Source organism: Neopsephotus bourkii, unplaced genomic scaffold (assembly GCF_033783945.1).
Source record: "Neopsephotus bourkii isolate Nb327-2 ecotype Australia unplaced genomic scaffold, CSIRO-AGI_Nbou_v1 NB_1436, whole genome shotgun sequence".
Lineage (NCBI taxonomy): Eukaryota > Metazoa > Chordata > Aves > Psittaciformes > Psittacidae > Neopsephotus > Neopsephotus bourkii.
In genome coordinates, this window is record NW_026901913.1 from 179,193 (window position 1) to 195,297 (window position 16,105).

At 41.4% G+C, this 16,105-nt stretch overlaps 1 protein-coding gene across 1 annotated transcript in view; it reads left to right on the forward strand.

Moving 5' to 3' along the window:
* ZSWIM6 (zinc finger SWIM-type containing 6) overlaps positions 1–16,105 on the forward strand; it is a 142,682-nt gene that overhangs the window by 81,355 nt on the left and 45,222 nt on the right. The window contains exon 2 of the mRNA XM_061368662.1: positions 11,234–11,590. Coding sequence (XP_061224646.1) covers positions 11,234–11,590 — 357 coding nt within the window. The remainder of the gene's footprint in view (positions 1–11,233; positions 11,591–16,105) is intronic.

Consider the following 16,105-nt stretch of genomic DNA (forward strand, 5'->3'; position numbering starts at 1 on the left):
GAAACGCTTAAAGCCTCTTTGGTATGGAGGACGATGGCTGAAGCCCAAATACGGGGAGGCCTGGCAGATTGACTATATCACACTGCCACCAACCCGCCAAGGCAAGTGCCATGTGCTTCCCATGGTGGAAGCAACCACTGCATGGATGGAAACATATGCTGTGCCCCACGCGGGGAACACGGGACACTGTCCTGGGCATTGAGAAAGATTTTGTGGCAACATGGCACCCCAGAGAGAACTGAGTCAGACTGTGGGACTCATTTCCAGAACAGCCTTATAGACACTTGGGCCAAAGACCATGGCATTGAGTGGGTATATAGAATCATAGAATAGTTAGGGTTGGAAAGGACCTTAAGATCATCAAGTTCCAACATCCCTGACATGGGCAGGGACACCTCGCTCTAAACCATATTACCGAAGGCCTTGTCCAACCTGGCCTTGAACACTGCCAGGGATGAAGCATTCACAACCTCCTTGGACAACCTATTCCAGTGCCTCACCACCCTAACAGGAAAGAATTTCCTCCTTACGTCCAATCTAAACTTCCCCTGTTTAAGTTTGAACCCATTACCCCTTGTCCTACCACTACAGTCCCCAGCATCCCTATATGCCCCCTTCAGATACTGGAAGGCTGTTATGTGGTCTCCACGCAGCCTTCTCTTCTCCAGGCTGAACAGCCCCAACTTTCTCAGCCTATCTTCATATGGGAGGTGCTCCAGTCCCCTAATCATTCTTGTGGCCCTCCTCTGGACTTGTTCCAACAGATTCATGTCTTTTTTATGTTGAGGACACCAGAACTGTACACAGTACTCCAAGTGAGGTCTCATGAGAGCAGAATAAAGGGGCAGGATCACGTCCTTCAACTTGTTGGTCACACTGCTTTTGATGCAGCCCAGGACACGGTTGGCTTTCTAGGCTGCAAGCACACACTGCTGGCTCATGTTCATTTTCTCATTGACCAGCACCCCCAAGTCCTTCTCCGCAGGGCTGCTCTGAATCTCTTCTCTGCCCAACCTGTAGCTGTGCCTGGGATTGCTCCGACCCAGGTGTAGGACCTTGCACTTGGCATGGTTAAACTTCATGAGGTTGGCATCAGCACACCTAACAAGCGTGTCAAGGTCCCTCTGGATGGCATTCCTTCCCTCCAGCGTGTCAACCGAACAACACAGCTTGGTGTCATTGGCAAACTTGCTGAGGGCGCACTCAATCCCACTGTCCATGTCAGCGACAAAGGTGTTAAACAAGATCACTCCCAACACTGATCCCTGAGGGACACCACTCGTAACTGGTCCCCAGCCTGACATTGAGCCATTGACCACAACTCTTTGTGTGCGGCCATCCAGCCAGTTCTTTATCCACCGAGTGGTCCATTCATCAAATTTATGTCTCTCCAAGTTAGAGAGAAGAATGTCGTGTGGGACAGTGTCGAATGCTTTACACATGTCCAGGTACATGACATCAACCCCTAGGTGATATCACATCCCCTACCATGCACCAGCCTCTGGGAAAATCGAATGGTACAATGGGCTGTTAAAAACTACACTGAGAGCAACGGGTGGTGGGACTTTCAAACATTGGGATACACACTTACCAAAGGCCACCGGGTTGGTCAACAGCAGAGGATCTGCCAACAGGGCTGGCCCAGCCAAGTCAGAACTTTCACATACTGTAAAAGGGGATAAAGTTCCCGTGGTGCACGTAAAGAATGTGCTGGGGAAGACAGTCTGGGTTATTCCTGCTTCAGGTAAAGGCAAACCCACTCGTGGGATTGCTTTTGCTCAGGGACCCAGGTATACTTGGTGGGTAATGCAGGAAGATGGGGAAGTCCAATGTGTACCTCAAGGGGATTTGGTTTTAGGGGAAACAGTCAATGAACTCGCCTTTATGCTGTTGCCTGCTATGTAGCACTTTTATAGCCCACCAACCAGATGTCTTCAGGTCGCCAGCAACTGGTCCTAACTTCCCTCCGACCATCATGCCAACAATGAAGGAACTTCGACGAAACCAGACGAGCTCAGCAATGACCGGATGAGTTCCACGGTGTCATCAGCAGGCAACAGTCTGACACTGCACACCGTCTCTCTTGTTCTGAATGACTGTTACAAGAGATGGAGCCTGACATCATGGACCGGATGAACTCAGCAGCTTTATAGGGATTGGTCCATGCACTAAGGAACGATACCTCTCTCTCTGTGTGGGTGGATGTGCGTATATATATATGTGAGACAAAGAGTGATGGTATCTTGAAAAATGTGGCATCTGAGCATGACATGAATGGTATGGAATAAGGGGTGGATACTGTCCCGCGTTCAGCAGTAGCAGTCATTTTTCTCCTTAGCAGCTGGTGCAGTGCTGTGGTTTTGACTTTCGGCCTGGGAACAGCACTGGTAACACCGATGTTTTTAGTTGTTGCTCGGTAATGGTTACTCTGACCAAGGACTTTCTGAGTCTCATGCTCTGCCTGGGAGGAGGGGAAGCCGGGAGGAAGCAGAGACAGGACACCTGACCCAAACTAGCCAAAGAGGTATTCCATACCACAGAATGTCATGCCCAGTATATGAACTGGGGGCAGTTACCTGCAAGGGCTAGATCACTGTTTGGGTCAGGCCGGGTATTGGTCAGGGGGTGGTGAGCGGTTGCATTTTCTTTCCTTGTTATTTCCCTTATCGTTATTATTCTTGGTGGTAGCAGCAGTGATTTGTGTTATACCTTAGTTACTGAACTGTTCTTACCTCAACCTATGGGAGTTACATTCTTCTGATTTTCCTCCTCATTCCTGCAGGGGGTGGGGAGTGAGTGAGTAGCTGCGTGGTTCTGAGTTACTGGCTGGGCTTAAACCACAACAGAACACTGGTATCTGTCATTTTGTGTTTGAAAAGATGACCCTGGAAAGCACAGATTGCTCAGCCTGACTGCAGTGCCCTGAAGATTGTGGACCAGATTATCTTAAATGAGATGATAATCAGAGATAATAAAGCACATGCAGGAAAACCAGGGGGGATTTTCCACATTGAGGAAAGTTTCATGAAGGGTAGGTCGTTTTTGACCAACCTGATCTCCTTCTACGGTAAGGTGATTTGTCTAGTTGGTGAGGAAATGGCTGAATATGATCCAGCTTGTGCCCAGGCAGCCAAGAGGCCAACAGCATCCTGACCTGTATCAGCAGTATTGTGGCAGCAGTGCCAGGGCACTGACCATCCCCTTTACTGGGCACTGGTGAGGCCGCACCTTGAGTCCCATGTTCAGTTCTGGGCCCCTCACTACAAGAGAGACATTGAGGCCTATTACTATCACTTGCTGCTTTTTCCTGGATTCACTAGTAGCAATCTTCTTAGTTGGTGTGTCAATGGTTGTTCTTCTGACGTGGCGGGTGGTTCCTTCTTAGCCCTCGGCAGAGCTGTGCAGGGACTCTGTGCATGGATGCTGGGCTTTGGAGGAAGCACCCTTCTTTCATTTGTCCTGTTCCTCCTCTTTTTGTTGTTCATGATTCCCTGGATTAATGTCCTCCTTCCTCCTTCCACAGGGGGGATGACTGTGTCCCCTGCACAGTTCAGGGTTGGAGCCAGCAGTCCAGCTGCCTCTCAGCTTTCTTGATGTCTCTTAGTCTATTGATAGTCTCCGTCAGCTCAGACACTTGCTGCAGGAGGTCCGGCACCGTGGCACATGGTGTAGAATCTGGTCCACTGTTCACCCTTGCCTCAAGAGACGTGTTGAGGCACTTTCTGCAGTCTGAGATCTTGAGTTTTAATGACTTCCATTTCGTACTGTTGCTGCAGCAAGCTGCTGTATGACAGATCCAGACAGCTTCCTTCAGCTGAGAAAATCTATTAAGTCTCTCTCCGAAGTCTGAGGCTTGCTATATTCCATGTGTCATAAATCATAAAATGTTATTTTGCCCACATTCTGCGCAGCTTCAGATTTTATGCAGCATGCTTGATTTTTGTTTTAAATAGCTGTCATGATCTCTGTAGGGTATATTATTTAAAAAATTGTCATGTATAAAAATAGATCTCTTGTCTGCTGGTGTCTCACAGTAAACTTTATTTTTCTACCCATCAGCATTAGGGTTTCCAGGCTTACACTGAGATTTGTGTTTTTTTTTTTACTGGTGCTCTTATGGTATCCATCTGTACTGAGAGAGCTCTTACAATATGTTGTCTCTTATCATAGAAGAGCAAGGTTTGTTTTAAATTGATGCCCTTTAGTCCCACCTCCCTCAAATTCTCCCCCTCCCAAACCCACGAAATCAACGAGTCCAAAACTAAAAACAAATAAACAAACAAACAACCACATACAAAACACAGACCTAAACCTAAAACAAGTAAGAGGACCAAGTAGGCTTGGAAGGGTTGTATAGCTGGTAGAGGGTGGCTTGCAGACGTCGATTGCTAGCCTTCTTGAGCTGACAGGAGTCAATCAGCATTCACATTTCTAGCAAATGTTTGTAACTATGCTGAACCTTTAGTTGAAGAGACTTGTCTGTTTCTGCTTTGTGAGACATAAGCATCCTTTACCATAGCACCCTAGATCACAGTTGAGCATTGCTGTGCTAGAGATAAGAGTTCTATGTTACTGCTGTCCAGGAGGTATTTTTTAAAACATATGTCTTACTTACACCTAGGTTTTACTGGTTTTGCCTTTCCCACAAAGGCAGTAACACAAACACCTAAGATCGTAGTGACTATACACAAATGAGTTGGAGTGCTGATGTCTTTCAAGGTTTTATAGAAATGCAATTTGAAGCTGAGCAGTGCTGGTGATAATGTCATTCTGTAGTTCATATGGGGTTCTTGTGTCATGGGTTGCAGATTCTTTAAGCACAGGAATAGCATGAAACACTGAGGGTCCCTTGAGGCTATGCTCATGGCGTGCATGTTTTGTTCAGTGCCTCCACCTCCAGACGGCATGCGCTCCTGCAGTCTGCATCTGTCTTAAAACAGTCTGGATCTTATATGGCGGTTCAGCAGGGGAACACATTTTGCTGTGTTGTTTGGTTTTTGAACAGATTTTCCTTCTTTTTAGGGAAGAGCAGTCTGGATGTATCCCATCAATAGTCATCGATGACCCCTGCTTGGACAGCAGTCATAAGTTGCTGCTTTTGAATAGCAGAGATTGGATCAAGCTTGGCTTAAGTGGTTGATGGAGGCCTTTGTCTAATTAATGTAATTAATTGAACAGTTATCAGATTTGAAGGTTTGGGCTGCTGAAGAAAGTCCTGGAAGACTCTTGTTTTTAAATGCAACTGTTCGGTTCAGAGTGTTGGGACACATAAACCTTGCTGTTGAAGTCTCAAGTGCTGTCACCATTACAGCATGCATGTTCTTGGACATGCGCCAGCAATAGTGAGCTCTCTAGTTGGCAGTGGAGTGTGTGTGTGTAGTTAACGCCACTTCCAGTCTCAGTCTGGCTTGCAGAAGTCCCAAAATATCAAATTCTGACTAATGGCTTTATGAAAGGGGGTCATGAAATCCAAGCAGTTGTTTGTGATGGTTCCTCTGCTAGTATTTTGTTTTGGTGCAGTGGTAATGCCAATTTGCTTCTAGGTGGTACTGCTCTCAAGCTCTTCTATAACATGTGCATTCATGACATACAGTAATCGTCTTACATGCTACTCTTGCTAATTTATTTTTTCCCCCACTCCTCATTACCTTTGTACTGGCATGTTTAAGGTGCTATAGGTAAGTATTTTCCATTTTAAATCAGTGTTTTCTCTAGTTTATAAATAGGCTGTTAACATTAGCTTCAGGCTGAGTGGTGGCATCCAAAGTTTTGACTTCATAATAATTTCAAATTGTGTTGTTGATATGTTTTTAGAGTGTTCCGAAGTTCAGACAGAAATTAACGTAGGATACTACTTTGCCGTCTTAAAGGAAAACCACTTCTTAGAAGGCAAAATTTGAATGTGGTAAACATGGTTTAGACTTTTGCTTGTCTTGGGAAAAAATGCAACCACTGATCTAAGTTATGAAAAAAGTAGCTAATGGGCATAGTTGAAAACTACTTTCCGTAAGCATTTCTTGTTCCTGTTTGGTAGGCAGGATGAAGCAGAGGTGTTTCTCACTGTACACAGTGATTAGGTGTTTGCCAAGTAGTATAGTAATCTGAATTGGCCTGATAGGCCTGTGAGTTAATTTAAATGACTGTTAAAGATAGAGGGTATGATTCTGATTACCAACATAAAGTTACGTAGTGGGAGGTTATCTACGTAGGTCTTGCATGCTGAAGACTCCCCAGCTTCCACTACAAGCTCTTCCATTTCTTTCTCTGTAAGTAACTTCATCTGCTGGTCTCTTTGGTAAATGTCAAACAGCTCATGTGTTTTCCTGACTAGGGGTTTATGACTCTGTGCGTGTGTATACATACAGATATATATCTATATATATATATATAGATAGATATACATTTGTAATGTATAAATAGTTCTTGCAGACTACTTGAAAAAAGGGTCAGTGAATCAGTAAGAAGGAAGACAGCTGTTTTCCAAATAGTTTTGGGGATATTTCCTAATTTTAGTGTAATTTATGCATAGTGGATGAGGCATACATGGTGTTCTCAAAAGATACATGGCAGAAAACTATCGAAAAGCACAGAGTTTCAAGCTTTCGGGTATTTCTGTAATCCAGTTCTGACATTTTTATGTTTGTTGTAGAGTATAAACAAGCCCCAGTGCCGATGTATGGTTGCATTTCAATCAAAGCTTTCAATTTCAAGTGTGAACTTAAAATACTTTTTTTTTTTTATTTATTTTAACTTCTGGAGTTCTTGACAGCACAGATATATTTTAAATGTGTGCAGTGCAGGTTTGCATTTTTAAATACATTTTATCAGATTATTGTATATTCATAAGGATAGCCTGCTATTTCAGCTGGTGATGTGTTCATTTTGATGTCATGTTACTGATATTTTTCAATAGGCAGCTAAAAAGTTGGAGGGGTTTTTTTTTGGGAGGGAGGGGATTGGTTTGGCTTGGTTTCTTATTATTACTCTTTTCAGGCAAAGTTCACTCCATACTAGCTTGTTGTGCTGTTGAATGAATCACAAATCAATGTGGTTCCCTTTGAAGAGACACTTTTTTAATATTTTTTTTCCCTGTGTCTACAGGAATATTTTAGAATTTTGAATTCTAAATTAATGAGATAAAAGAAAGCACCAGTCTAAAATTTTAGATTTAATTACTATTTATAGTTAATTTAAAAGTTGTATTGTACTCTTATTTCCTTGAACCACAACACTGTATGATCTTGGCATAATATCCACACAGAGCCCATCTCCCATACCCCCCAGCATTTTATATGGCTTGTTCTGATAGTTTTTGTTCATTTTGCTCTGTATCTTCTTAAAACGTGACTTTGGGTGTGAGTGCACAGAAGATGTTTTTTAGCATCGGCTGACAGTAGAAACGAAAAGCATGTAAGATTTCATTGGCAATGCTTATTCCACTGGATTAGTGGAATTTGCTCTTTTAAAATTTGTTTTTGACTTGAATAACTAAAAGCTGACCTGCTGTTGCTTCTTTGCATGCCACTGTTATTTCTCCTTTTTAGTGCCTTAGCTTGAATTCTTTGCTTTATTCTGAAGTTTTTTTTCTTCTGTAACAAGCACATATACTTGTGCTGTCAAATACTACATTGTAGTAATGTGAATTGTCATTTATCGGGCAGCTTTACAGTCCCAGAATGTTTTTAGTTAATGGATTGGATGCTGTCAAACAGGTTTTGGCAAAAATCATTTTGTAAAATTCACTGACTTCTTAATGCTTTCCTCCTGATGGCAGTTTGGCACAGCTCCCTTCCAAGAGTATAGTAGCTGAAAACACTTGTACTTTTCTTGTGGCTACTAAATAATCTTTGTGGTATGTTTGAGGTGTCGAACAGAAGCACAATCATTTTGTGAAAGAGCTTCATTTGGTACATTGTCTTAATGCTCCAACTGCTTTCCCAAAGACATTTTTGCAGAACACAAAGCCTGTGCACGTGCATTGGAAATGTCAGCAGAGCTTGAATTACTGGTCATGTGCTGGTTTGAAAACAGTAAAACATTTCGATCTCCAGCAGCTGAAGGGAAAAGGTGAAACATGCCTGCTCTATAAATAGCTTCCGTAGTGAGCACACGCTTTTCTGACTGCAACTCTTTTGTTGTCTTTAGATAATGTTGAACGAGCTTTTTGTTGGAAAGTGAAGCATGAGTGTTCTTGGAGTCTTTTGGAATGGATAAATATTTCCAGCAAAGGTTTATAATTGAGTAAAAGAGGAATTTTGCCTTTGAAGGGAAGGACCTATTTGGAGTGAGGGTTTGAAGGTTTTAGCTGGAAGCTTTCTGCTCGTTTGGATCCGTTAGTGAAATGTCGTCATCTTTGAGACCCTTTGAGATTCTGGGCAGGTGATTCCTTTTGCCTTCTTCCAGGAGCATATAACATCACCCTTCTCAGCAGGCTATAAATTACCACTGGTGAAAGCTTTCTAACAAGTCACAGTGCATCAGTGTTTTTTCCTGCTACTACTTTTATTCTTTTATATGGAGAACATTAGGTGGTTATGTTAAAAAAGATTAAGCCTGTGTCTGCAAGACGGCAATAGCCATCCCTGTGGAGTACTCTGCAGTGTTAGTGGCCACGGAGAAGGTGGCATTTGATGTCCGGTAGGTTAAATTACAGGAACTCTACCAGGCCTTCTGAATTGAAACTTCCTGGATTGTTTTCTGTGGTGTGGTAAAATCTTCTTAGAGGTCAAATGTACTAACAGCAATCTGTTTGTTTAAAAACACAAACAGAAAAGAGGAGGAAAAGAGTGTTTCATAATTACCAGGTATAGTACATCATTGCAGTATGGTTAATACAGAGCTTCCACATGTTAGCCTGCAAGGGCAGCTGATGGTTTTTGTTTAAAATCTCTGTACTTTAAGAAGGATAGGTGGAGTAACTTGTCTTATTCGTGCTGTGATTGTTTAGACCAGGATCTGTATTTATAAATGTTGCTGCTTATAGCATGGATTCTCGAGTCATCTCAGTGGAGAAGGATGGGGAGCAGCGAGTTGTGTTTGTGTCTGAACAATGTCAGGACTCAAAGGCAGGCTTGCTGTAAACACTAAATACTTCTGGAGATATTTGTCTTCCCAGGAAGATTAGATCTTTTTTGAATGCTTGAGTTATATGCTGGCAAATTAAAAGTGAAGGTATTTTTTGAGTAGCAGGTTGTGGGGTTTTTTTTGGTGGTGGTATTTTGGGTTTCTTAGTCATTTTAGTAGGTAATTTTTATTGGGCCTTTTTCTGGTGGAATTAATAGGGAGTTCAGGTACTTATTGACAGTTGGAAGGAGTGGTATCAGGCTCTTTCAGTGTTTGTGTTAGGCTTTTCCTGAGCTCATAGATGAGGCAGTTTTACATATGCTTCATAGGAAAGGGATATTAAAAAGAAAAATCTCCTGTGCAGTTTCTCTGAGAACCTCAATGCAGTTTTCACTTACTGGGAATTTACCTGATATAAATAGAGCTGTCTATGTTCTAACAAAGACTATTGTTTTGATAGAAGGCACTTACAGGAGCATGCAGTGACTACTTAAAACCAAAGGGAAAGGCAGAGGGAGAAGCTCATGATGTGTGGGGCAATTCTACTCTCCTCTGTGAAAGTGTTAAGTGGAAGGAAACAAGAGCAAGAATAGTGTATACTCAGTCTTCTTCCACCACCCCGTCCTCCCTGTGCACTTTGCAGCCTACTGCCTCTTCAGCCTTGACTCTTAGCTACTTTGTTTGGTAAACATGGTCTTGCAAAGTTGAGGGTAGTGTGTGCATATGACCTTCTTCAGGGTAGGGTATCAGAGTACTACAGCTGAATGTAATCCAAGCAGTGATGCCGACTGGACAACCTGCTCTGAAATGTAGTGTGAACAGATAGGAAAAAAATTAGATTTTCCTCTTTGTTTCCTGCAACTTGAAAAGCTTTTTTAAAACAACTGGAGACAAGATTTTGGACTAGACGTAGGGTTTGGAGGTGAGGTTCTTTTGGAGGAGTGCGTTGGGTCTCCCCCTCCCCCTTAATTTTTGTGTGATACTGCTTCCTACTGTACACTTTTCTGGTATTTCAGGAATACTAAATCAGTTTTCTACTTTGAGGGGATGTGGTTTTGTATTATTTCCGTTATAAATAGTTAATGTAACACCTTACTTGTAGTGTCAATCCCTGATTTTATATGCAGTGTTTGTTTAATACTGATATTGTGCATGAAATTTGGTTGTATTGCCTTGTGTATATGCCTCTGACTTAATGCTTGAGCCAAAATCAATGTTATGCTTACATAAAATTCGAAAGAGCCCCCCAAATTCTGCCATTCAGTGATGAAGCACTGAGAACCAAACCTGGCCCTTCGTGTTGTGCAGACGAATATGAGTTTAGGTCTGATCTTCAGGGTCTGAGACCTTGGTTCAGCAGGATGCTGTGTCAACTAGTGGCATCTTGCTGAAACAAACATTTTTCTTATGATATACCATACCTTCTTAAGTGCAAGAAAACCTAGAGCTTCTGCCTTGTGCTTTATTATGCTGAATGGAAAACAGGACCGTAATGCAGACCTCTGAAACAGTGTGTGCGTGTATCCTTCAGTATTATAAATCTGATACCCTCTGTGTTGGCAGCTGGCAGCTGCAACAGAAACATAGCTGTCCTACTGGATTGCCTGGGTGAAGGTGAGCTTTAACATGAACTCAGTGGTGAGAGAGGTGGAAGCAAAGAGGTTACTCCTGACTTGTCTTGGGTCATGGCTGAGTTGAGACTAAGCCCCCGGGTTCATGCCACTAGAGTGCACTGCCTCCCTCTTACTTACTGAGAGAACGGTTAAAACTGCTCATAGGTGTTGCAGGTTGCCTGGTGGAGGCTTTGGAAGTCTGCTGCCAACTTGCTGAGGTACTGGGAGTTTCACATTGGTCTTGAATCACATGAAGCATTTGCAGCTATAATTACCGAATAAATGTTTTTCTTTCCATCAAACTTTTATCAGTGTTGGGATGGAATGGCAAAGAGGGCTTGAAAATTAGTTTTTGATTCCCCTTTTGGTTTTATTTAAGATGAGAGGTGCATACAAAAGAAAAGGTTAATAATGTTTATCATTAAAGCAAGTTCTTTAAGATATGTGATCTCTCAGAAATACACGATGACCTTTACTTTATAAGTGAAAGGTTCTTGATAACGAGATCTAGTATTTCACTTATATAATTACATTTTTCTATTGTTTTCCTCACATAGGTTTTCACTTGAGTGGCACAGTGACAGAGCCTGCAATGCAATCGGAGCCAGAAACTGTTTGCAATGTAGCTATCAGCTTTGATCGTTGCAAGATTACCTCAGTGACCTGTAGCTGTGGAAACAAGGACATATTTTACTGTGCTCATGTTGTGGCACTCTCTTTATACCGGATCCGCAAGCCAGATCAGGTCAAACTGCATCTTCCCATTTCAGAGACACTCTTTCAAATGAACAGAGACCAACTACAAAAATTTGTACAGTATTTGATCACAGTGCACCACACAGAAGTTTTGCCAACTGCTCAAAAACTAGCAGATGAAATTCTTTCTCAGAATTCAGAAATCAATCAAGTCCATGGTGAGTTTGATACTACTTATTTCTTTTGCTTCATTTTCTCTTTGGTTTTGAGCTTTTTGTGGCATTTAGGAGTGTGACCTGCTGTGGTCCTTTCCAAACTGAATTATTCTGTGATTCTGTGGTGTGTAATAAAGAGGATTTTGTTACTGACCCTTTGCTTTAAAATGTTTTGAAAAGCAGTACTTTTTGGAAAAGAGAGAATAATTCCTAAGCAATGAGCTTGATGTCTCCAGCAGTGTTCATATGTGTCCTGATCTGCTTCACGCTTGTATTTTCCAGCTATGAAGAACTGAGTAGTGGTATTCTTTGTATAGCCACATTGCTTAAAGGAACTATCCTACCAACTGAATCAATGGTATCTCTCTGTTACTTTGTTTTTCTTGAACTAATCTTTTGACATTTTGGTTGTGTAATTCTTTTTTAATTTTAAAGCATAAAAGCAAGTAGGTGTTGCTGGTTTCTTCATCCATCAAGTATACTTTTATTATCCTTTGGGATTTGGTTTCTATATGAGGTTAGGAGAAACATAAAACCTTTATTTCAGTGCAATTGTCCTTGGTGCTGCAGCAGCCTACAGCATCAGGAAGGGTCTTGATCTTTCCTGCTCTTTCTGCTGCATGTGGTGTTAATGGCTCTCAGTTTCTTGTACTGAACATCTTACGTTTCTTAAAGGATGCTGGATGTGACTTGAAGCTTTTGAGGTGGCTTTTCTATGGATCCTGCTGAACTGAAAGCAGGTAATTGAGTTTGAGGTGACCCAGCTAGCTTATTAGAGTCCTGTGTTACTGTAAGGTCACCTGGTAGAAATATCCTTTCAGGTGAGCAGAGCTGTTAGTGTAAATGTAGCTTAGATGGGTGAAGTAAGTTACCTAAATACCTAAAAATACCTTTTTGGTTTGTTCACTGATAGGGACAGTTCTTGTGTGTTAGATATTAAAGAAGGATGGCCACTCTTCCAAAGAATTTGCCATGCAAACACAACCAAGCTGCTTAATACTGGAGAAAGAAAACCACATGTGAGTTAGATACAGTGTGGGCAGAGCAGAAGAAGGGAATCCTTCCAGTAACAGGACTCGCATGTAGCCTAGCTCCTCTGTTCAGGGTCCAGTGACTCCGGCAGGTCCAGGCAGGTAGTGCTGCAATAAGGTCAATCTTGGGAGCAGTTCCCTCTTGGCTTTGGGGGCTATGAGGACATAACCAGAGGCAAGGCAACTGATCTGTTGTTACAGAACGTAATGAGAAGGTGATTGGCAGAGATGCCTGATGGTGGTGGAAGGGAAACTAAAGCAGATGCAGGATATTAAGCAACAGAGGAAGATATTCAGATGTTGTAAGCTGAAGGCGTGTATCCCATGAGTTGGTAATAGCCTGAACATAAGGAACCTAAGGGGAAGGAATAATTATGTTGAGTATGAGTGGCACAGAAGGCTCAAACAGTCAAGGGTGATTAGAAAAAAAGAAGGCAGGGTGGGAAAGGAAGGACAGATGATGGCTATATATGGCTGTATTAGCTACACTATGGCTAATGTAAGAGAAATGACAAGCTGTTGCAGAGTGCTTAAATTTGGTCAGTGTTAAGTCTGTAATTATTCTAATCATAGGCATGTTAGTCTTTGTCAGCTATTTTCTTATTCTCAAAATATCGCATTCCTCATTAGTATTTAAAGTATTTTTTTTTAGAGAGGTATTTGATGTTTATATCACAGTCTACATAGCAAAAGGAATAGGAAACAAAAAAAACTTAAGTTAATGATCAGTTATGAAATTTCACAGGGAACATGAGTAGGGTAGGTTAAAATTGGCCACAAAACTAAAATGTTTTTTGCACATGTTGTTGTTTTCCTAGTTAATGAGACTACAGTATGTCATCATTGACTGTTGGTATTTCTTAATAAATACCCCCAAATTAAGCAGAAGATTCAGGCAGCATAAGAAAATAAACTGTTGTTATGACAGAAAGCTGGATTATAAAAGAGTATCTGTAGTCTCCTGCTTTACCTATCAGACTCCAATAAAACCATGGCCTTTTTTTCTTAATATGTTTACAACGTTAAAAAATTACAAGAGCCTTTAAAGGACGAAGTAAGTTCCTTTGATTATGCAGCAAGTAAGCAGTTGTCTGGAATTCATACTGTATTTGACCTTTAATCAAATTCCGTAAATTAGAAATCTAAAAAAAAAATAAAAGAAATATGTTTCTGGTTCTACTAGCATAAGCTGGTGAACATAAGGTCACTCACTATTCACTCTGTCACGTCTGCTGGGCTGCAGATGTTCAGCTTGTAATACAAAACTGTCTTGTAGACCTGGCTTGCTTTGAACAGCTTAACCTTACTGAACAGTGTTTGTAGAGTAATTATTTTGAGTACTGCTTGAAGGTAGAGGTAAGAGGAAGAACTTACACAACCTTGCTTATAAAAGCAAGAGGAAACCTGGCACATAAACACCAGAAACAACTTTGATTAAAGGCAAGTGCTGAATCTGGAGTTGGCAATTCTTTTCACTGTTACATAGAAGTGTTCTAATTTCAGGTGTTTATATACAACTTTTTATCTTTTCTTTACTCTCATGGTAGCTGTACTAGTTCTATTTATCATACATTTTCAGCAATAGGCAGAAGAAATCAGGTCTTGAATGCTGTTTATTTGTACATAGCATTGATCCGGGACTTGGAAGAGTTCTGAGCACAGTGGTTTTGTTGACTTGCTTATGAGCTGGCTAGGGGGATGGAACAACTGTGCAGCACTTTCCTTTCACAAAAGGTGAATTGGATGATTGTTCATTTGCTCGAAATTCTGCCTTATGCAGCAGTCGATCATTGGCTTTGGTCAGTTTCCATGTGAAGGAGGTTACTGGGGGAACCAGTGAAGTGACTTACACCGATGACATCAGTTTTGAAACAATAAATTCGTTTGAGTTTCTCTGTGAATGCAAATGATGCTATATCATTTCTTGCTCCATGACTGAGCCTTACTGCAGGAAAAAAATAAGGGAATGCTGTTAGAAGCACAGGAATGTGTTGTCTGTTCAGTAACTTAAGGAGAGATAAGTGATTTATTTGAAATCCTGTATTTGCCATGCTTATTTTCTGTTGGTGGTGATTACATTATGAGAGGGCTTCAAATATCGTTAAAGCATGAAATCACCTCTTGCATTTCAGAAGGTTTGTTGTGTTCTGATTTTCTCATGTTACACTGTGGCAGCAACATCTTGCTGTTGATTTCAAAACTGGAGATCTGTGAGGTCTAACCTTCTGTACTGATGACAGCTGTAGATGTTCATACTTATACCCTGATGTCTGCACTGCGTAACTTTTGGCTTCACACTGGTTTTCATTTTGGGGATGCTGATTCAGAAAGCTGGAGGAAGATTAGGACCCCACTTAGCTGAGGTGGTTTTTTCCCCTCTTAGTTTTTGTGCAGTTGTAGCAGAGGGAGGGGTGAGGTGGGTTAAGCTAGGAAGAGAGTAGTCAGAATGATGGACTAACAGCCGGGTTTGTCATCTTGGATTTCTCTTTTCTTAGATATGATACTTTTACTTAAGTAAATAGTTGGAAGGTCAAGAGCATGTTCCCAGAGAATTTGAGTGGAAATAGGAAAGTAACTGCAAGATAAGAGGTGGGAGAAGGTCTGTTTGCGTATTAATCTCATTTTAACATTGATTTGCTATTATGTGCATGGAGTAAAATGGTCTGCCTTTTATTGGTGTAAGGACAGCCTAGCAAACCAATTTCATTTTTACTGTTTCTTTCCTGCACGTTTAGTGCTGCTGTTGCAGTCTCTGCTCTTATAAGAACTATGTGGATTTCTCCAGACTTTCTTCTATTCTCTGATTCTCTGACTCACCATACGAGTCACTGGTATGAAACCACATGAAGATAAATTTAAGAGGGAAGACCTGGGAGCAAGGAGTTAAAATTTATTGGTCTTCTTGGAAGCAGAGGTACCTGGGTAGTTGCTTCTGTATGTGTCCAGGCAGATGTAGGTACATTCTCTGGAAACACCGTATCTGTAATGTACATTAGGAACGTGATAGTAAAGGCATTCAGGAAGGAAATATCTATCAAAAACTTGCTTTAAAATAACATTTCAGAATATCTAGCGTGGTTGCTCTAAGTTGCAAAGTGCAATTTTGAGGTACAGGTTAAAATGAACGTAGAGTTTTTAATTGAAATTATGGGGATCTTAGTGGAAAGTTCTAGGGTAGAATGCAGCTGAACAACAGAAGACAGCATGTTGTGGATCTACTAGAAAAGACTTTGAAACTTTCTGCTTTGTGTTTGGAGATCTGGACTTTAGGAGGAGAAGTTAGATATTGTCACCAGAGCAGATAAATTAATGTATTTTTCTGTATGTACAGATGGAAGGGAAAGAGGTTTTTTTTAAATTAAAGATTTGTTGTGGTTTTATTAACTTTCCTCAGCAATTTAACATTACCTGGCCTGTCTCTGTATTTTCCGTTGATAGCATGGGCTGCTTCTCAGCTTCGCAGTTGCTGTTTGCTGTGCGCTGCTGA